At 44.8% G+C, this 21,917-nt stretch overlaps 1 protein-coding gene across 4 annotated transcripts in view; it reads right to left on the bottom strand.

The window, feature by feature from the left end:
- The window catches only part of CHN2 (chimerin 2), a 466,205-nt gene that overhangs the window by 4,238 nt on the left and 440,050 nt on the right, over positions 1-21,917 (bottom strand). For all 4 annotated transcript variants that reach the window (XM_073630167.1, XM_073630169.1, XM_073630168.1 and 1 more), the window contains exons 11-12: positions 7,567-7,704; positions 4,188-4,293 (exon numbers count right to left, since the gene is read on the bottom strand). In XM_073630167.1, the coding sequence (XP_073486268.1) occupies positions 4,188-4,293; positions 7,567-7,704 (244 nt within the window). The remainder of the gene's footprint in view (positions 1-4,187; positions 4,294-7,566; positions 7,705-21,917) is intronic.

Here is a 21,917-nt window from a genome sequence, read left to right as displayed (position 1 = left end):
TGGAAATTACAAAAAAACTGGAGTTCCTCCTTAACTATACTATAGTTACCTTTAAAAAAAAAAAACTATGTTCTGATAAACTTACTACACGTTACAACCTATTTATAAAATCTGCTTTATTTTTACCAACACTAATGTGCTCAGAGGGTCTACCTAAAAAATTTTAATATATCTAGAGTCAGTAGACACTTGCACTATATAGCTATTAATATATTTAAACAAGATTACACAATCGGGCTGTAAATGAGCTTTGGTTTGCTCATTATTATGCAATGTTTTTTCTTACACCCTAAGTTTAATCAAAGCATTAAAACACTCAGCACAGGGGATATTACTTACAATCAATGTGAAGTACTGCTCGTGCTGCTGGCTGTGGAACAAGTTGAAATCTTCAGTCCTCTGCACTCCCCCGTAGGGGGCCCTCTGCACCTCCCGTAGGGGGCCTGGGCACTCAGGGGGGCCCAGACAGCAGGGGGATCTGTGCGGCGGGATGGGAGGACAATTACAAAACTATGCACTGTATCTGTGTCTCTTCCTCTAGCAGCTGAAAGCCGGTTTCTCCCCTTCTCCTTCCCACTGGCTTTTAGCTGCTAGAGGAAAAGACACAGACACAGTGGATTGTAATCTAATTGTCCTACCGTCCCGCCGCATCAATCCCCCTCCCTGTGCTGCCCACATCTGATTCCCCCGTGTGCCCAGGCTCCCCCTCATGCCCCTCCTGCCGGCTTACCTCTTTCCCACTGGCTGCTGTGGGTACACAGGCGGATAAAGAGTGGGGGAAAGGGCCGGTAAATATGTACTTTACCGGCCCCTTCCTTTTCTGAACTGAACACAGTGAGCGATCGGTATCGATGGCTCCTGTGTCCACTGATAACTGAGCATAGTAAACTGTGTTTACTAGTCTTCAGCTTATGAATGAACAGGAGCCTCTGTCTCCTGTTTATTCACCTTCAGTGCAGCTGAGGCTACAGAGAAAGCTCCGGGGGGTGGAGCGAAACGCGTTGGGGGCGTGGCCTAGTCAGAGTCCAAGCTGAGGTTGCCACTCCATTCATCTCAACAGAACACCTAGAAGTGCGGCTTCCAGGGGCTATCTTTTCTCGAGCTACAAGGAAAGGTACTGAAGAATATGTGTCCTCAATTCCATTCTCTGTCTTAAAAGTGAGATGTCAGGGGTCTGTTTAGACCCCTGATATTTCTGGTACAATCATTTTTATTGTAATGAGCATGACAACATGACAACCTTCCACCCACGCAGGGGTCTAGCATGTCAAACTAAATTAAAAGGCGTGGCCTAAGAGAGCATAAACAAATAACTTTTATAGGTAATAAATGTCCTCTGAGTGACCTAGGGAAACAAACCGAAGGTCCACATATGTCTCCCAGGCCCAATGGCCTACAGGGATAGTCCATTACGCAGGTGCACTAGTTTGCATCAAGGGATAAAATGCGTTCAGTTCCACAAAATGTCCCCAGTCGAGGTGGGTAGTTAGTAAAAAGGATGGATTTAATACCTAGCGGTGTTAGCCGCATACCAGCAGAGAAAGGAAGGGGGGCCCTAGACCCAGGGCCTCCATAAAAAGCGGGAGACAGAGGGCCACCAAAAGCCCAATGTCAGTAACAGAGAGAGAGAAAGAGAAAGAGATAGACTAAAGAGGAGCAGAATGGGGGGGAAAAAAAGGGGGGGAGAAGGGTAAGTTCTGCAGAGTGGGAGAGTTACAAGGCGGTTATTAGGAAAGACCCAGGCTGTTTGGATGCAGTGTGGGGACAGCGTAGTCCCACCAAGGCGACCATATTTTTAGAGATTTAGAGTTGGAATCATGAAAGATGCTAGACATTTTCTCATTAATCATAAGGTCGGTCAGGATGCTCTTCACCATGGCAAACGAAGCAGAGGGTTTCTTCCAAGCTCTGACTATCGCCCATATAGCAGCTATGCCAGCTTTTGTGGGTATGAGAATAACCCCTAGATTGGGCAGTGCAGCAAAGCAATTTTGCCATCCTTGTGGATGGGTATATGGAACAAGGAATAGAGGAGCCGAAAAACCCTGGACCAGAACCCTTGTGAGGCGGGGACAGAATCACCAAACGTGTGCAACATTCCATCATTGGCCGCAACCCCTGAAGTATCTATCACAATAGGATGGGTTCAAACTCGCTATCCGGGCAGGAACAAGTACCATTGTGGAAGAACCTTATATGCAGCTTCTTGGGTAGCCGTGTTGAAGGAGCACTTAGCAATGGAGAACCAGGCTTTGTTCCAGTACACTGGGTCAATAAAGGTTGCCAGATCATGTTCCCACCGTGACTTGTAAGATGTTGCCGCGGGGAAATCTAAAGCATTAAGAGAAGAATAATTCTTTGATATGCTGCCAGGGGAACTGGGGAATGAAGGCAGAGCATTGTTTTTTGGAAAGGGTAGGAGGAGTTGCACGTCAGTGAAGATATCCAATGGTGCAGTTGGGCGTAGGCGAAAAATTCTGCAGGTAATGCCTCATGGGTACCCCGAAATTGGGGCCAGGACGGAAGACTGCGAGAGGAGAGGAGGTGGCAGACCTCAGTGAACCCATGGGTGGACCACCAGGAAAAAGAGCCTAGTTGGTCAAAACAGGGCGGAGGGGGTTCTTGAAGAGAGAGAGAAGCAGAAGGAAGGGGGACATAAGGTTACGGACTGAGTCCCAGAGCTTCAAGCTGTGGCACATAAGAGGACTAAGAGTGGAGGGGCATAGTCTGTGAGGAAGCCACAATAAGAATGAGAGAGGAATCGGGGCGCAGTTATAGAATTCAAGGAGCACCCACAAGGGGATGTCTGAGGGTTGTGTGGAGTAAAGTCAATTGAGAAATCTGAGCGGCCTGGTAATATTTCGTTAGGTTAAGGACCTCATAGTCACCTCGTAGTCTGTGCCGATAAAGGGTGGAACGCGAGATTCTGGGGCGCTGGTAAATCCATATGAAAGGTAGAATCCTGCTCTGAGGCAGGCGTAAAAAGAAGGAGGGCTGGGATGTGGGCTGGGAGGGTGCGAAAGTAGTATAATATTTTGGGGAGGATAGTCATCTTGACCGTATGAATGTGGCCTATCCAAGATAGAGAGGGGAAACACTATGATTGCATCAAAGACGTGAGCGATCGTAACAGGTGGTAGAAATTGGTGGCAAAAAGAGATGAGTAAGAGGGAGTTACCTTGATACCTAGGTAATCCAGGAACGAGGGGTTCCAATGATACAGGAAAGAGGCTTGAAGCTGGGACACAGTAGAGGTAGTCAAGGTAACATTTAGAGCTGTGGTCTTGTGGGGGTTGATCCGGAGACCAGAGAGAGCTGAAAAACGGGAGGGGAGGTTCTGAAGCTTAGGTAGAGTTGTCAAAGGGTTGGTTAGAGTTAGGAGGGCATCATCAGCGAAGAGGCTGACTTTGTCATGTGTACCTGCATATTGAATACTGGAGATGTAGACCCCTGATATTTCATTCAAACCCCCTCAACAGCATTGTAAAAAAAAAGAAAAAAAGTTAAAAATACATTTAAAAAAAATGTAAAAAATACATTATAACTTGAATTTTTAAAATTGTAAAAACATTTTTTTTTAAATTGGAAAAATAATTTTAAAAACTTAAATTTTTGTAATTTTGGGGGAGGGGCCCTGTCAGGTAGGCTGTACGACTGGCCGTAATTTCTAACGGCAGACCTGTCTGCAGCAAAATTATTCCGATGCTGCGGGGGGTTATTACAGCCGCTGGACATGTCATGGGCACTCATCAAGCTTGCATGCTTTTTCTGTCCCCTCCTCCAATCATAGAAGCTGTACTATACCTTCTATGAATGGAAAGCACTCTATACATGGAATAGGTGGACATTTTATTCATCTGCCCATCCTCCATTTATAGAGTGCTTCTCATTCATGGAAGCTATAGTGTGGTGGAGGAGGGGAATGAATAGGGTGGGCATAGTCAACACTCTTGACGAGTGCATGCCACAGGTCCCTTGGCTCTAATTAACCCTTGTATCGCCAGAAGATTACTATTGCAGGGATAGGGGGAATCAGAAGACTGAAAATTTCAACTAGATCTACAGCCAGCAGCACAAAGGACATTTTGCATTGCTTGTAAGTTCTGTCTTTTGTGCTGATTTAAAAAAAATGTGACTAATTTTAAGCTTTAAATAAGCTATTAGCTATTAACACTGGTTTTACGTACTTTTTGAGATGGATCATTAGGTATCTCAGCGTCTCATAATGTGCAGGTGGAAGGAGCATCAATAATTCATGTACAGCTTCTAATCTCTCATCTGGATTGGATATTTCTATGAAGAGAACATGACATTAGAATAACCAATAACTCATAATTCAGCCCTTTGGTGTCCAGGCAATACAAATGATCTATGACTCCAAAGGAAGTTGATACACCATATCATTATAAAGATCTTATATCTACTATATATTACTATATACTATTATATATTAGAGGCCTATCCACTCATAACTGCTATATCTGCTTCTGGTCGGTATTCTGTGATTTAAATGTCTAGGCAAAAAAAAGATAATTCATACATCTAAAGATGGATACATCTTTTCAGTACAGTACATGCACATTCCCCCGTGTTTTATCTTTTTTTTAAATGCTACAGGTACAGGAAAATACTTGTTGATCCTGACAGTAATTCAGTCAGCTACTAACTTCTCATGTTATATAGGGGTGTTCTGTAGTTCAGGAGAAGAGACCTCATATACGGCTAAGAACATTTATTGGGATTTAAGTACAGTAGAGGCAGATAGGAGTACACTGGATTTCTGGCAGGATTAATGTGTATTTTACTCTACTAGCAGTGTTTCTAAACACACCAAACATGGGCAAATGCGTATGTATTGCAAATATGTACTAAATATATTTTCGTTTTTTATTTTGTTCAGACTAAAAACCACCTAATGGCTCTTGGGGACTCTAGTGAGGAGATCTTTTTTGCTTTAAAGGGTATGTAAACTTTAAACACGGACTTCCCTAATTTGCCAATGCTTGCTCTACAACTGAATGTGTTTTGTTACATTTGTTTCATGGGTGCTGTGTCTCTTCTGTTATCAGTTACATGGTTCTCAGCTATCTCTCAGTACCACAAAACCATGCTACTCAACATTTCAGAGAAGAGGAGAGGGGGAGGTGTATGTTGCTCTGATACAGTGAATTGAGTGAGCGTTGTCACCATAGGACAGGAAGTGTGTTACTGGCAGAATCACCAGGTGAATATAAAGGCAAAAAAGCTTGAAAAAGGACAACTAATGCAGCCACGTTGTCTTAGAACTGGTAAGCTGCAATATTTTCAATGTTGGTTTTTAGTTTATATACGCTATATTTCCAGGCAGTGGCAGTCACCAGAATGTCCCACCCACCAGGAGTTATGACCAACTATATATACCTGAAATATCGCTTTGGATAAAATGATACTTTAAAGCTGAGCTCCAGCCAAAAGATATAACTTATGCCAGCCATACACGGTTCGAATCTTGTAAGAATTTTCTTTCGAAAATCGTATCTAAGAATTTCGCACCATTAGTGGGCTGCAGCAATGGCCGATATTCGTGCGGCAATCAAATTTGAGGAATCGGACATGTTGGACATTTTTAGAAAAACAAATGATTTTCTAATCAATGATGGGAGAATCGTGCGAGAAATGTAATAAGAAAGAACTTTTAGGGAGAGAAAAGAAGATTCCCGGCCACGAAAATTCTTTTCTGTAGAAACATGAGGTGAAATTGAAGGCTTGGTCGAAAATCAATGGTGGCATCATCAGATCACAAAAAAACAAACTTTCTGATTTTGAAAAGAAAATTTGTTCGAAATTCGACCATGTATGGCCTGCTTTAGGCAGTTGGTTTGATCAAATTTCATACTAATACAATAATAGATAAATGTAAAACAAAAACATTTTTTTTATTTGGCTGATTTGTAAAATAATAAAACTACTGAGATACAGTATACATTAATAAGCCATATATACTTTGTAAAATAAAGAGAAATGTTTTGATGGTCAATATAAAATAATAGCATGATGCACTGAACCCTTGCAGGATGCATGTAATAAGAAGTAATTTGTTAGTAATAAGTAATTTCGAACTGTGTATAAAGTTTGAGGCGTGCAGTTTATAAATGATTGTAAAAGTAAAGAGCACGGAGTTATACCACAATCAACTTAAGATACAATAAAATTGTCATGCAGAAAAATAATTGCACTCTTATCTGTTAACTGAACTTTGAAAAGGATAATTAGATGACAAGGTCACAGAAAGCTTTAAAAGCATACTGAAAGTACAATAAGGTTTTCTCTAGAAATTCTAGCTTTGCAAATGTAATATGACAACGTGGTTGTAGGATTTGGCTGGTTAGCATGATAATTATCTATTTAGTCACCTCCAGATCATTTCATCTATGTTAAAAATCAAGGAATGGTAAAATAGTAAAGTCCACTAAATCTATGGGAGCCACCCTCATTAGCAAAGAGGAAGGATAGTGAGATTACCTCCTATAGTATGAAAGCCAGGGAGGAGAAAAACAAGTACAGTAATAAGTCTATTACTTTTTTTTTTTCAGTTAAACTAAGAAGCGAGGGGGAGGGGAGCTGATATCATAAGTAGACTTTGCATATTTAGATAGAGATATGCTATAACCTCTGTCAGGTTTTTATTACTGTCTGTACCTGATGGGAAACCCACAATTACAACTGTCATCAGAACAGATGGTTAAGGAAAATCTTACAATAGGGACACCTGTTGTGACAACTTAGTGGGGGTTCATCTCACTATGGAGGATTTTCCTATTTTCATGTTGTGCCCCCAGGAAGTGAAGGCAAATATTCAAATGGAACACAGCTAAAAAAAAAAAATACAAAAACAAAACAAAACAAAAAAAAAACTGACAGGGTTTACATTTTTAAATTACTCCCTATACTATTCAATACAAAAATGTGTTAACATATTTCAACTATTTATTTTTATTATAATGTAATTGTACAATATATATATATATATATATATATATATATATATATATATATATATATATATATAATATATATATATATATATATAGAGAGAGAGAGAGAGAAACTGCCTTGACCCCCTGAGCCACATAATATGCCCGTTGGCTCCTGTACTGCTGAAAGCTGAGGATCAGGCACTGACAGGCGATTATCTAAAATAAAATAAAAAAATACAAGATGCATGGGCGGCTGTCTAGGGGTGGGGGTCAGCCTTATCCAAAATTTTGACTTGCACAGAAATGGGCACAGGCACATAAATAAGTAGGATAAACTGTAGTGTCCACAGTAAGGGCTTGGTTTATGTTTAACCAGCTTTAGGTCTCTTCCCCATAAAACTCAATTCAGCAGTGGGAATCTGCATCCTTATCAAAGGTTTGGATAAACTCATTCCCCATCTCATACACAAAACAGAAGTGATCACACAGCAAATGAAATAGCATAGATCATTCACATTATTATTAGCCAGGGCTTCCTGCACACTGCTACCTAGTTTAGTACTTTAGCACGGTCACCACCATAAAAGAGTCCAAAAGGTGATAAACTTACTTGCTGCTTCAATAAATTTAGAATATGAATCGTAAGTGATTACTGGAATAGGCAAGTCCCTGAAATAGAGCTTTAGAGCACCCGCAATGATGTTAATATCTGGATGGGTAGTAACAGAAATGTCCGCCTTGTCACCATCTGCAAAACAAAAATATCATAAAGCGATGCTGACTATTATAACCAACAAAAGAGTTTTAGTCTAATTGAATATGAAATCAAACACATCCCATTTCATTGTTTATCAACTGGCATTGACACGGTCCTGTTTGCATTTTATGGCATTTGTTTCAGAAGTCAGAATAAAATCCAACATAAATAACTGACATTTGCTGTATGTTGAAGCTGTTCAACTACTTGACCAACTACAGGCCAATTCTGACATTTCTCTCATACATGTAAAAATCTGCCTTTTTTAAAAAAAGAAAATTACTTAGAACCCCAAACATTATATATTTTGTAAGCAGAGGCCCTAAAGAATAAAATGGTGGGTGTTGCAATTTTTTATATCACACAAAATTTGCGCAGTGGTTTTTCAAATACAATTTAAAAAAAAAAAAAAAAAAAAGCATTTTAATGAATGTTAGTGAATACAAACACAATATAATACCCAATATTTTGATAAAATATAAAAGATGATATTATGCTGAGTAATTAGATACTAAACATGTCACGCTTTAAAACTGTGCAAGCCTGTGGAATGGCAACAAACTACGGTACATTCAATTATCCATAGGTGACGCTTTAAAGATCTTTACTGGTTACCAGTTTAATGTTACACAGGAGGTCTGGCATGAGAATTATTGCTCTCATTATGACACCTCACATGTGTATGCATGTGGGACCTATGGACCTATTTTTTTATTTACACTGTACGTTTAATTGTTTTACTTTTGGATCAACTTTATTGCTATCACAAGGGATGAACAACATCCCTTGTGATAGCAAGGGCTGTGGCAGGTCCTCTTTTTTGAGAGATCTGGGGTCTTTAAGAATAAATAAACAAACCAGAAGTGACAAAATTCTCATGGCTTCCAGTTTCTGATGTCAGAGAAGAGGGGTGGGAACTTCCATTCCTTCCACTACTCTTAAGAAATGTGACCCGACTTGCTGCATCGGTACTGGGATCCCCGATCGGCTGGGAGAGCCCGGTAAAGGCAAAAGCGGTAGGGGGGACCATCTACCGCTGCCTGTAAGAGTGATTGAACAGCTGTATAACCGCTTGGATCACTTTAACTTAAAAGGGAATTCCCGCCTGAAAAGAGCAATACCTGGGTCAAGACTATAGCTACAGCCGTGATCCTGGTATAACCACTTCAACTCAAGGCATTTATATACAGCCTATGAACAGGAAGTGGATTAATGGGTTTTGTTTTTTTAGGGACAGTTAAACTATATAGAGGCTTTTTAAAAAAATACCAATACTAAATACTAATACTAATACTAAAAAATACCATTTATTTACATAAGACTTTCAGATAAAAGGGTACAAAGCACAGGAAGAGATATATAAATAAATGATAATTTCTCATTGCAAGAACAGTCTGACAAACTGTCAATAAACAGATAAGCTTCAACATGAGCTGTCTCCTTTATATTTCTATAAGTAGTAAGCAATAGTTATGAGCTGACATCCCAAAAGGGAGAACATGGGCATCCCACAGTCAGATCTTAATAGAAAATATGTATTCTTAATCCATTGACAGTTAAACTATATACAGGTTTATATATATAAAAATTGATAAAAGTAGATGTAAACCCAAAATGAATGTCATTTTGTTTACACACTGTGTATCTAACATTTACCATTTTATTTTTTATTTATTTATTTAATTTATTTTTTTCATCCTTTATTGCATCTCAGTATTGTTGCTCTCCTGCAGTCTCTTTTCAGCTCCTTCACATCTACAACCCCTAATGCCCAAAAAGTTAGAACGCTGTGTAAAATCTACATAACAGTATGCAATGATTTGCAAATCTCATAAACCCATATTTTATTCACGATAGAAAATAGAAAACATATCAAAATCTAAACTGACAAAGTGTACCATTTTAGGAAAAAAATAGGGTAATTTTGAAATTGATGGAAGCAACAGGGCCATGTTTAACAAGGGGTAGCAGCCCCTCTTCTTTTATTAACACTGTGTAAATGTCTGGAAACTGAGGAGACCATTTGCTTGAGTTTTAGGAGAGGAATGTTGTCCCATTCTTGCCTGATATAGGATTCTAAATGCTCAACAGTCTTGGGTCTTCTTTGTTGTATTTTGCATTTTTGGATGGCACGGCAAACTGTGTTCACAGACAGTGATTTTTGGAAGTATTCCTGAGCCTATGCAGTGATGTCCACCACAGAATCCAGCTTGTTCTTAATGCAGTGCTGTCTAAGGGCCCGAAGATCACGGGCATTCAATATTGCGTTTCGGCCTTGTTCCTTGCGCACAGAGATATCTCCAAATTCTCTGAATCTTTTGATGAGATTATGTACTGTAGATGATGATATATTTAAACCTCTTAGCAATTTTAGGTTGAGGAACATGATTCTGAAATTGTTCAACAATTTTTAGATGCAGCTTTTCAGATTGGTGAACCTCTGTCCACCTTTACTTCTGAGACACTCTGACTCTCTAAGATCCCAATCATGTTACTGACTAGGGATGAGCCGAACACCCCCCGGTTCGGTTCGCACCAGAACCCGCGAACGGACCGAAAGTTCGCACGAACGTTAGAACCCCATTGACGTCTATGGGACTCGAACGTTCGAAATCAAAAGTGCTCATTTTAAAGGCTAATTTGCATGGTATTGTCCTAAAAAGGGTTTGGGGACCCGGGTCCTACCCCAGGGGACATGTATCAATGCAAAAAAAACTTTTAAAAACGGCCGTTTTTTCGGGAGCAGTGATTTTAATGATGCTTAAAGTAAAAAAAAAAAAGTGAAATATTCCTTTAAATATCGTACCTGGGGGGTGTCTATAGTATGCCTGTAAAGTGACGCGTGTTTCCCATGTTTAGAACAGTCCCTGCACCAAATGTCATTTTTAAAGGAAAAAATCTCATTTAAAACTGCTTGCGGGTTTAATGTCATGTCGGGTCATGGCAATATGGATGAAAATCAGTGAGACAAACGGCATGGGTACCCCCCAGTCCATTACCAGGCCCTTTGGGTCTTGTATGGATATTAAGGGGAACCCCGCACCCAAATTAAAATAAGGAAAGGTGTGGGGCCACCAGGCCCTATATACTCTGAACAGCAGTGCAAACAAGACAGGGAATGTAGGTTTGTTGTTAAGTAGAATCTGTTTGTAATTTTGAACATTTTTAACGTGTTTAGCTCCAGCCAAAAAATCTTTTCTAAGCTTTTTGGAAAACATAGGGAAGGGTTATCACCCCTGTGACATTTGTTTTGCTGTCTTTCCTCCTCTTCAGAAGATTTCACCTCACTTTTTTGTCCCAATGAAAAATGTTTTTTGAAAATTTGGGTTTTTTTGTGGAACAAGGATTGGAAAGCATCAGTGGAAAGGAGAAATTGTTTTCCCATATTAACTCTTACAGGAGAGAATTTCCCTTCCTAGGGGTAGATTTCATCTCACTTCCTGTTGTCTCCTTCCGTTTGCAAGTAGGAGTCGTTTGTAAGTTAGATGTTTGAAAGTAGGGTCCTGCCCTATATACTCAGCAGAAATTTGGGCCTTAGGTGTTGCTGTGGCCACAACACTGTAAGCCCTCACAGGGCCCTGCTGTGAAATATTAGATCAAGAATTGTAATTACATGCCCCTGTTGAACAGGAGCTGAAAAATTAGGCCTTAGGCACTGGTGCTGGTGCCACAACACTGCAACCCCTCACAGACACTCTAGTTGGAACGCAGGAACGAGCCCTGCTGCAAATTATTGCTTCAAAAATTGTAATTACACGCCCCTGTTAGACAGGGGCAGAAAAATTGGGCCTTAGGCACTGGTGCTGGTGCCACAACACTGCAACCCCTCACAGACACTCTAGTTGGAACGCAGGAACGAGCCCTGCTGCAAAGTATTGCATCAAAAATTGTAATTACACGCCCCTGTTAGACAGGGGCAGAAAAATTGGGCCTTAGGCACTGGTGCTGGTGCCACAACACTGCAACCCCTCACAGACACTCTAGTTGGAACGCAGGAACGAGCCCTGCTGCAAAGTATTGCATCAAAAATTGTAATTACACGCCCCTGTTAGACAGGGGCAGAAAAATTGGGCCCTAGGCACTGGTGCTGGTGCCACAACACTGCAACCCCTCACAGACACTCTAGTTGGAATGCAGGAACGAGCCCTGCTGCAAAGTATTACATCAAAAATTGTAATTACACGCCCCTGTTAAACAGGGGCTGAAAAATTGTGCCTTAGGCACTGGTGGTGGCGCCCAGAACCAAAAATGTTCTTACAAGCTATCAGCGTGATGATTGAGGAGGAAGAGGATAATTACTCAGGGATAGTCACTCAGCATCAGCATAGGCAGTCTTTGAAGGGATCTGAGATTTCAAAAAAAATTATTCGGTTACATCAGCATCAGGTGCTTGGTAGCTGGTGGTGATCCAAGACTCATTCATTTTTATGAAGGTCAGCCGATCGACCGAGTCGGTGGACAGACGCACCCTGTGATCGGTTACCACGCCTCCAGCAGCACTGAATGTGCGTTCCGAAAGAACGCTGGATGCAGGACAGGCCAGTAGCTCAATTGCATACTGTGCAAGCTCTGGCCAGTGATCCATCCTCAAGACCCAGTAACCCAGAGGATTTTCGGTGGGAAAGGTGTCCAAGTCTGATCTTGCCCCTAGGTATTCCTGCACCATGTAAAACAGACGCTGGCGATGGTTGCTGGAACCGATCATACCTTGGGGCTGCGGACCAAAAAATTGTCTGAACGCATCGGTCAGACGGCCACCTTCTCCACCGCTCCTTCTTTGACTGACCGAAGCCTCAGCAACACGTTGTCCAGAAACAGGAGTTTGTAACCTCCCAGTCTCTGGGAACGCGTTGCACAGACCTTTCTGCAAGGCCTCCCGAAGATGTTTCATCCTCTGCTCCCTCTGCGATGGCAAGATAAGGTCCGCAACCTTACCCTTGTAACGTGGATCAAGGAGGGTTGCCAGCCAGTATTGGTCCTTCTCCTTGATACCACGAATACGAGGATCCTTACGCAGGCTTTGCAGGATCAGGGAGGCCATGCAGCGTAGGTTTGCTGAGGCATTCGGTCCGGAGTCCTCTGGGTCACTAAGAACGACATGGTCCGCAGCCACCTCCTCCCAGCCACGTACAAGTCCATGTGTTTCTTGGGACTGATCCCTTAAAGACTGCTGCTGATGCTGAGTGCCAGGCTCCACCTCCATACTGACACAATCTTCCTCCTCCTCCTCTTCCTCCTCGTCCTCTTCCTGTGTGATCGGCGGGCACGCAGGAACACTGTCTGGATAAAGGGGGCCTTGAGAGCTAAGGAAGTCCTCCTCTTCCTGCCTCTGTTCTGCCTCAAGTGCCCTGTCCATTATTCCACGCAGCGTGTGCTCCAACAGGTGGACAAGGGGGACAGTGTCACTGATGCATGCACTGTCACTGCTCACCATCCTCGTGGCCTCCTCGAATGGTGACAGGACAGTGCATGCATCCCTGATCATGGCCCACTGGCGTGGGGAAAAAAAACCAAGCTCCCCTGACCCTGTCCTGGTGCCATAGTCGCACAGGTACTCATTGATGGCCCTCTGCTGCGTGTGCAGCCGCTGCAGCATGGCCAACGTTGAGTTCCACCTGGTGGGCATGTCACAGATTAGGCGGTTCTTGGGCAGGTTAAACTCCTTTTGGAGGTCCGTCAGCCGAGCACTGGCATTATATGACCGGCGGAAATGCACACAGACTTTCCTGGCCTGCCTCAGGACATCCTGTAAGCCCGGGTACCTGCCCAAGAACCGCTGCACCACCAAGTTAAGGACGTGAGCCAAACAGGGCACATGGGTCATTTGTCCCTGTCGGAGGGCAGAGAGGAGGTTGGTGCCATTGTCGCAAACCACCATTCCTGCCTTAAGTTGGCGTGGCGTCAACCACCTCTGAACCTGCCCCTGCAGAGCTGACAGAACCTCTGCCCCAGTGTGGCTCCTGTCCCCCAAGCACACCAGCTCAAGCACCGCATGGCATCTTTTGGCCTGCGTACTTGCGTAGCCCCTTGAACGCCTACGGAGCACCGCTGGTTCCGAGGAAGAGGCCATGGAGGAAGAAGAAGAGGAGGGGGTGGAGGAGAGAGGTGTGTCACAATCAGCATTTTGGAGGCGTGGTGGCAGAACAACCTCCAACACTACTGCACCTTGTCCTGCATCCTTCCCAGCTGCCAGCAGAGTCACCCAATGCGCCGTGAAACTTAGGTAACGTCCCTGTCCATGCCTGCTGGACCATGAGTCAGCGGTAATATGCACCTTACCGCTGACCGCCCTGTCCAGCGAGGCATGGACATTGCCTTCCACATGCCGGTAGAGAGCCGGAATCGCCTTCCGTGAGAAAAAGTGGCGTTTGGGTACCTGCCACTGAGGAACCGCACATTCCACAAACTCACGGAAGGGGGCAGAGTCTACCAACTGAAAAGGCAGCAGTTGAAGTGCTAGCAATTTTGCCAAGCTAGCATTCAACCGCTGGGCATGTGGATGGCTGGGAGCAAACTTCTTTCGGCGGTGCAGCAGCTGGGGCAGGGAAATTTGCCTGGTACAATCTGACGTCGGTGTACCAAAAGCAGATTGCCCACAAGTACTTGGCTGTGACACACCTAATTCTACACCTTCATTCCTCTCACTGCAGGTCTCAGAGAGGACTGAAGGTCTAGTGGGGTTGGAAATCTCAGCTGATGAGGAGCAAGGAGAGATCCTCTTTGTTCTTTGGTGTGGGTCTTTTAGATACGCTTGCCAACGAACTGCATGGCAGGTCAACATATGTCTGGTCAAGCATGTGGTACCCAAGCGGGAGATATTTTGGCCACGCGAGATACGCTTGAGACATATGTTGCAAATAGCAGCGGTGCGATCTGATGCACTCGTCTCAAAAAAGGCCCACACCAAAGAACTTTTTGAATAACGCGCAGAGACTGCAGCGCCCTGCACATGTGGAGCTTTGGGGTGTGATGCAGTCAATGTGTTGCCCTTAGGCTGGCCCCTGGAGGGCATCCTGCCTCGTTGGTGATGTGCTGCCGCCTCCTCCTCCTCCTCCTCCTCCTCCTCCTCCTCCTCCTCCTCTCTCCTATCAGGCACCCACGTTGAGTCAGTGACCTCATCATCCCCTCCCTCCTCATCACTGGAGCAAACCTGGCAGTATGCTGCAGCAGGGGGAGCATGACTGCCAGATTGCTGTCCTTCTTGGGCACCCCCTCTGTCCGCGCTCATGTTACTGCCTTCATCGAGCTCAGTATCGTCATCAGAGCCTTCCAAACGCTGGGCATCCTCCTGGAGCATGTACCCAACACTGTGGTCAAACAGTTCGAGGGAATCCTCATGAGGACATGGTGGAGCTAGGGAAGGAGTCACTGATGACATTGAGCTGAGGGAAGAGGCCGCTGCTTTGCCAGACAAAGCACCCTGGGCATGGGTGAGAGAGGATGAGGAGGATGAGGACGGCTTGGTCATCCACTCGACCAAGTCTTCCGCATGTTGCGGCTCAACATGGCCAGCTGCCGAAAAAAAGGCCAAGCGTGTCCCATGGCCACGTGCTGATGAGGATGCACCGTCTCCACGACCAGCACTAGACACAGAGCCTGCTTGCCCTCTCTTATTGGCTTGTGACTGTCTGCCTCTCCTTCTTGGCCTTCCAGACATACTAATGGCCTGTAGCTGCACTAAGCTGGGATAGAACACCTGTAATTTTCTTCAAGTAGCTTTATATACTGTAACCAGACAAGCCTGCCTGTCAGTAGGAAGATAACAGGAACGGATCTAGCTGAACACTGTGAGCAGGACGCACTGTACTAAATGTAAATAGTCTAGCTGCCTGACCGTGGTACTAATAGGATCAAATAGAACACCTGTAATTTTCTTCAGGTAGCTTTATATACTGTAACCAGACAAGCCTGCCTGTCAGTAGGAAGATAACAGGAACGGATCTAGCTGTACACTGTGAGCAGGACGCACTGTACTAAATGTAAATAGTCTAGCTGCCTGACCGTGGTACTAATAGGATCAAATAGAACACCTGTAATTTTCTTCAGGTAGCTTTATATACTGTAACCAGACAAGCCTGCCTGTCAGTAGGAAGATAACAGGAACGGATCTAGCTGTACACTGTGAGCAGGACGCACTGTACTAAATGTAAATAGTCTAGCTGCCTGACCGTGGTACTAATAGGATCAAATAGAACACCTGTAATTTTCTTCAGGTAGCTTTATATACTGTAACCAGACAAGCCTGCCTGTCAGTAGGAAGATAACAGGAACGGATCTAGCTGAACACTGTGAGCAGGACGCACTGTACTAAATGTAAATAGTCTAGCTGCCTGACCGTGGTACTAATAGGATCAAATAGAACACCTGTAATTTTCTTCAGGTAGCTTTATATACTGTAACCAGACAAGCCTGCCGGTCAGTAGGAATTTAACAGGAACGGATCTAGCTGAACACTGTGAGCAGGACGCACTGCACTAAATGTAAATAGCAGGAACGGATCTAGCTGAACACTGTGAGCAGGACGCACTGCACTAAATGTAAATAGTCTAGAAGATAACAGGAACGGATCTAGCTGAACACTGTGAGCAGGACGCACTGCATTAAATGTAAATAGTCTAGATAGAAGATAACAGGAACGGATCTAGCTAAACTGAATACAGTGTATATATATATATGCAACACCTGGGATGCATATATATACACAATACACTGTAAGTGCAGCTAACTGACTGACTGTTCTGCCTAATCTATCTAACTCAAATCAAATGACACTGTCTCTCTCTCTCTCTATCTCTCAGCACACCGGAACACACACTACACAGGGCCGCCGTGCAGGCGGCCTTATATAGTGTGGGGTGTGTACTAAATGCCCTGAGCCGTAATTGGCCAAAGCCACCCTGGCTTTGGCCAATTACAGCTCTCTCTACTGACAGCGCTGTGATTGGCCAAGCATGCGGGTCATAGTGCATGCTTGGCCAATCATCAGCCAGCAATGCACTGCGATGCCGCAGTGAATTATGGGCCGTGACGCGCCACACGAATTTAGCGCGAACGGCCCATAACGTTCGCAATTCGGCGAACGATCGAACAGCCGATGTTCGAGTCGAACATGGGTTCGACTCGAACACGAAGCTCATCCCTATTACTGACCTGTTGATATTAACCTAATTAGTTGCAAAATGTTCTTCAGGCCTCTCCCTCTTAGTACCACTTACTTTTCCAGCTTTTTGTTGCCCTATCCCAACATTTTTGAGATGTGTTGCTGCCATCAGTTTCAAAATTATCTTTTGTTTTTTTATATGGTACCTTTTCTCAGTTTAATCATTTGATATATGTTTTATTGTGAATAAAATATGGATTTATGAGATGCAAATAATTGCATTCTGTAGATTTTACACAGTGTCCAAACTTTTTTGGAATTGGAGTTCTACATGCATACACATATACATTTTATTTCCCGACCATGATGATACAGGACCATGTCTGTGTAATTTGTGTTATAACAGATATTTTTTGTCTAAATCAGAAACCTATGTAACAGGGTGACAACCAGAGGCGTATCTAGTGAAAATGGCGCCTATGGCAAGCAGTGAAACTGCGCCCCTCTCAAAACATTTGAAATCCATCTTTCAGATAACCAGGGACAGGGAGGGACACTGGGGACAGAGAGGGACGCCAGGGACACAGTGCGACAAGAACAGAGAGGGACGCTGGGGACAGACAGAGGGATACAGTGTGATGAGGACAGAGAGGGATGCAGTGCGGACAGGGGACACAGGGGGATGCGAGGGGGGAGGACACTACATGGGGGGACCAGGAGAGTATCATGGGGCCTCCTGTGGTCCTGTTGGAGCCCAGGCCCCCTACATCTGTACTGGCTGCCCCTCCTCCCCCTTCCCCTGATGGTGGCAGCCCTGGTGTCTCTAGACTCCTCTAAAAAATAAAAAGTACACAGCCTCATCTAATGCCTGTAATAATAAGACCTCTCACGGCGCGCTGCTTCCTGCTGGTCCCTCCTCTCTTCTCGTCCGTCCGATGATGTACCATACAGTACAAGCACCTGGGGTGGATGGGAGGGAAGGAGGGGCCGGCGGGCAGCAGCGCGCCGTGAGAGGTCTATTTAAAGCCGCTGCCCGTGCTAGACTGTATGTATTGCAGTCTTGCAGAGCCTCTTATGGGGCCCCCCTAATGGCCTCAGGGTCTCGGGCAGTGCCCAATGGGTCAGTCCGCCCCTGCTCATTAACCACTTGCCTATCCCGGGCACTTATACCCCCTTCCTGCCCAGGCCATTTTTCAGCTTTCAGCGCTGTCGCACTTTGAATGACAATTGCGCGGTCGTGCTACACTGTACCCAAGCAAATTTTTTATCATTTTCTTCACACAAATAGAGCTTTCTTTTGGTGGTATTTAATTACTGCTGGGTTTTTTATTTTTTACAAAAAAAGACCAAAAATTTGGAAAAAAAAATGTTTTTTACTTTTTTTCTGTCAGTAAATTTTGTAACTAAGTAATTTTTCGCCTTCGCTGAAGTGCACTGATGAGGCAGCCCGGTTGGCATTGATAGGCTGAACTGAGAGGCATTGATGAGGTGGCACTGATGAGGAGGCACTAATATGCCGCACTTAAGGGCACTGATGGGTGGCACTGATATGTTGCACTGATGAGCACTGATAGGCAGCACTGATGGGCACTGTTGGGTGGCACTGATGGGCACTAATAGACGGCACTGGTGAGCACTGATAGGCGGCACTGGTGGGCATGGATAGGCGGCACGGGTAGGCGGTACATATGGGCACTGATGGGCATTGATGGGTGGCACTGATGGGCGACACTGATGGGCAGCACTGATGGGCGGCACTGACTGGCATCGCTAATGGGCACTGATTGGTGGCACTTGTGGGCACTGATTGCTTCCACTGGTGGGCACTGATAGCTGGCATTGGTGGGGAATGGTGGGCACTGTTTTGTGACACTGTATTTATTTATTGTAATGAGTGCCCTGATTACATCCCTAGATGTCCCCCTGTGAGGAGATGCCGCTGATCGGCTCTCCTCTCCTCAGTGTGAGGCGAGGAGAGCCGATTACCGGCATCTCCATGATTACATGTGACCGGCTGTGATTGGACACAGCCGATCACATGGTTAAATAGCCACGGACGCAGCTCTTTACAGAGATCGGGGTCGCGCCGTGTCCTAGCAACACGGCGCAGCCGCGATCACCACACTGCGCGCTCCGGCGAGAGCGGCCGTTTTGGGATGCCGTTCTGGGATGCCATCATATGACGTCGTCCCAGAACAAGAGCTGCACCGCCCCGCCATCATTTGACGGTGGGCGAGAAAGCCAGCAGTTAAACAAAGTTTGCAAAGTTTGCAGTATATGAAGTTTCACTGATTGAGGACTGTTTAATGAGCTTGTTGCACAAATCACTTTATTACACTTTATTTAAGATATCTATGGCTATGCATATTTATAATTTATTTAATCCATGTTGCGTACTATTTGATTGACTGCTTCTGCCTGGCATACACGCACAATTGCACATGGTGATGACCAGTGGTGGTGCGTCCATAGAGGGCGCAGGAGTGCTGCCCCCTCTCTCCTGCACCCGTCAATCTCCAACAGATAGATTCATGCATTGCATGAATCTATATATTGTCGCCGCTGCCGCCCCCTATTCATGTGTCTGGCCCCTTGTCGGGCGCCGGGCATCTGAATTACAGCGGCGGGGGTGTTCTGGAAGTGCCCAATTAGAGCCGTCGGCTCTAATAGGTATCCTGATTAGAGCTGTGGGCTCTAATAGGCTTCCAAATTGGTAAACAGCGGGCGCACTACTGTGCGTTCACTGCTTACGTAGTGCTGTGTTAGATAATCAAATAAATCGCTTCCCTAACACTGACCCGTCTCTCAGCCAATCAGGTGCACCGAGTCTGGTTACCTGTCACCTGATTGGCTGAAGTGACAGGCACTGTGATTGGATGCCAGGCGTCCAATCATAGCAGAAGGGGACGGGAGAAGACATCGAGGACTCGGAGGTAGCATAGAGGACAGCGCCGTGACCCGAGACAGGTAAGTGCTGGGCGGGGGGCAAACTGGCAGCAATTGATGGGGCAAACTTGTGGCAATTGATGGGGCACACTGGCAGCAATTGATGGGGTTGCAGTAGCTGCGTTTGATGGCACAGTGGCGGCAATTCCTGGGTGCAGTGTCTGCGCTTGATGGGCACAGTGTCTGCGCTTAATGGGCACAGTGGTGGCAATTTATGGGCACAGTAGCTTCGTTGATGGCACAGTGGCTTCATTGATGGCACAGTGGCTTCGATGATGGGCACAGTGGCTGCGTTAATGGCACAGTGGCGGAATTGATGGCACAGTGGCGGAATTGATGGCACAGTGACAGCGTTGATAGCACAGTGGCTGCGTTTGATGGGCGCAGTGAGGCTGCTTTTTTTCAGTTTGTTTGCGCCCCCCCTAAAAATTTTGAGCACCAGCTGCCACTGGTGATGACTTTAAACTTTTAAGTCATCATAATGTGCGTTTGTGCGTGTGTGCCAGGCTCAAGCAGAAGCAGCCAATCAAATATAGTGCTCAATATGGATTAAATAAATTATAAATATGCATAGCCATAGATATCATAAATAAAGTGTAATAAAGTGATTTGTACAGCAGCTGTTCACAAATCACTTTATTACTGTTTATGATATCTATAGCTATGCATTTGTATTTAACCCACCAAGCACTATATTAGGCTGCTTGCTTCTGGTTGGTATGTGGCACACACACACATGAACATGATGACGATCAAGAAGTAGTACCTGGCTGCTACTAGGCTGCTATCTTTGGTGCTGCTGCTGGGGGTTCCCCGTCGCGCCGTCATCCATTCCTTCTCCCATTCTCTCTTCTCCTCCTCACCTCAAGTCACAGTCCCCACTCCGGGGAGAAGATCATGTCGCACAGAGGAGGGTAGGCGGAGCATTAGGCTCCGCCTCCGCCACTGTTACCCTACCCTATGTGGATCTGGTCTGGCCAGTAATCGGCCTTAATGGGGCGCCTGTCACTCCCCTCACCAGGCCAAGTAGCAATATTAGCAATTGTCATGCTGGCGCTGCGCTCCAGCAGGCCAGCGGTGGCGCCGGTGGCTATATTAGTGCGGGAGGCAACCGTGGGCGGACGGGTGGGGGGTTTTTTTTCGTGCGGGGGCGGCTTTTTGCCGCCCCCCCCCCATGGCACCCATGGCACTTGCCATGGCTGCCATACCTTAGATACGCCACTGGTGACAACCCAACAGCACAATTAATAGACAGGAACAGAGCGTTGTCACCCTTTAATAGGAAGTGCCTGCACAAGGTCCTTGAAGACAGGCCAATACATATTACTTTAACGAATGCTGCAGGCTTTAAATACCGTACATTGAAAATGATTTTGAAGTTAACAAAATAAAACTTATATGAGATTTTACAAATACTTTAATGCTGAAACCTGCTTATTTCAGATGGATTTTGCTGAGAGTATTTGTTATGGTTTGCAGTGAGGTCTACCTATAGAATTGAAGTTGGCGGTAATGTTGATACAGCGGTGACACAGAAATATGTAGAGTGCCATAAAGAGAGATAGCAGCATACCTGACCACCTTGGACAGAAGTGAAAATCAGTGAAGGGAATTCATTTCATACAAATATGTATGCCTTAAGTCAATGGAATGTCAACTAGACAAACAGAAGGAGAACAGGGTTTCCCTTGTTATCCTTTTTTGTGTTCATAAGAGATTTAAGACCGGCCTGACACACTGAGGTTTATTTTTAAAAACAGAAAAGAAACATGGCGATGTGCAACTGTGAATATAGGCAGGCCAGCATTTTCTACTATTTTATTTTCCTTAATACAGGTTATAATACGAAACATAAAAAATGCTGAATACTTTTTTACTTGCTTTTTATTCATTTTTTATTATTCTATGTATTGTTAATGTGGTTAATGTGGTTTCCTAAAATAAATTAGCTGCTCTGTACAATGGTATTTCCTCCTTTTCGTCTCCATCCCCTGCTGACGCCATCTACTCCTCTCTTGAGTCTGCCCCCATAGCAAGTTGCTTGCTATTGGGGCACACATGCAGGAGTGTTCCCGAGCCAGGCTGTGTGTGTCCAAAGACGCACACAACCTGGCTTGGCCCCGCCCCCGCTCCTTCCTCACGTGACTTGACTGACAGC

This window comes from Aquarana catesbeiana, linkage group LG05, assembly GCF_042186555.1.
Source record: "Aquarana catesbeiana isolate 2022-GZ linkage group LG05, ASM4218655v1, whole genome shotgun sequence".
Taxonomy (NCBI): domain Eukaryota; kingdom Metazoa; phylum Chordata; class Amphibia; order Anura; family Ranidae; genus Aquarana; species Aquarana catesbeiana.
Note: the sequence above shows the minus strand (reverse complement) of the source record. Positions and strands in the feature narration are given on the sequence as shown.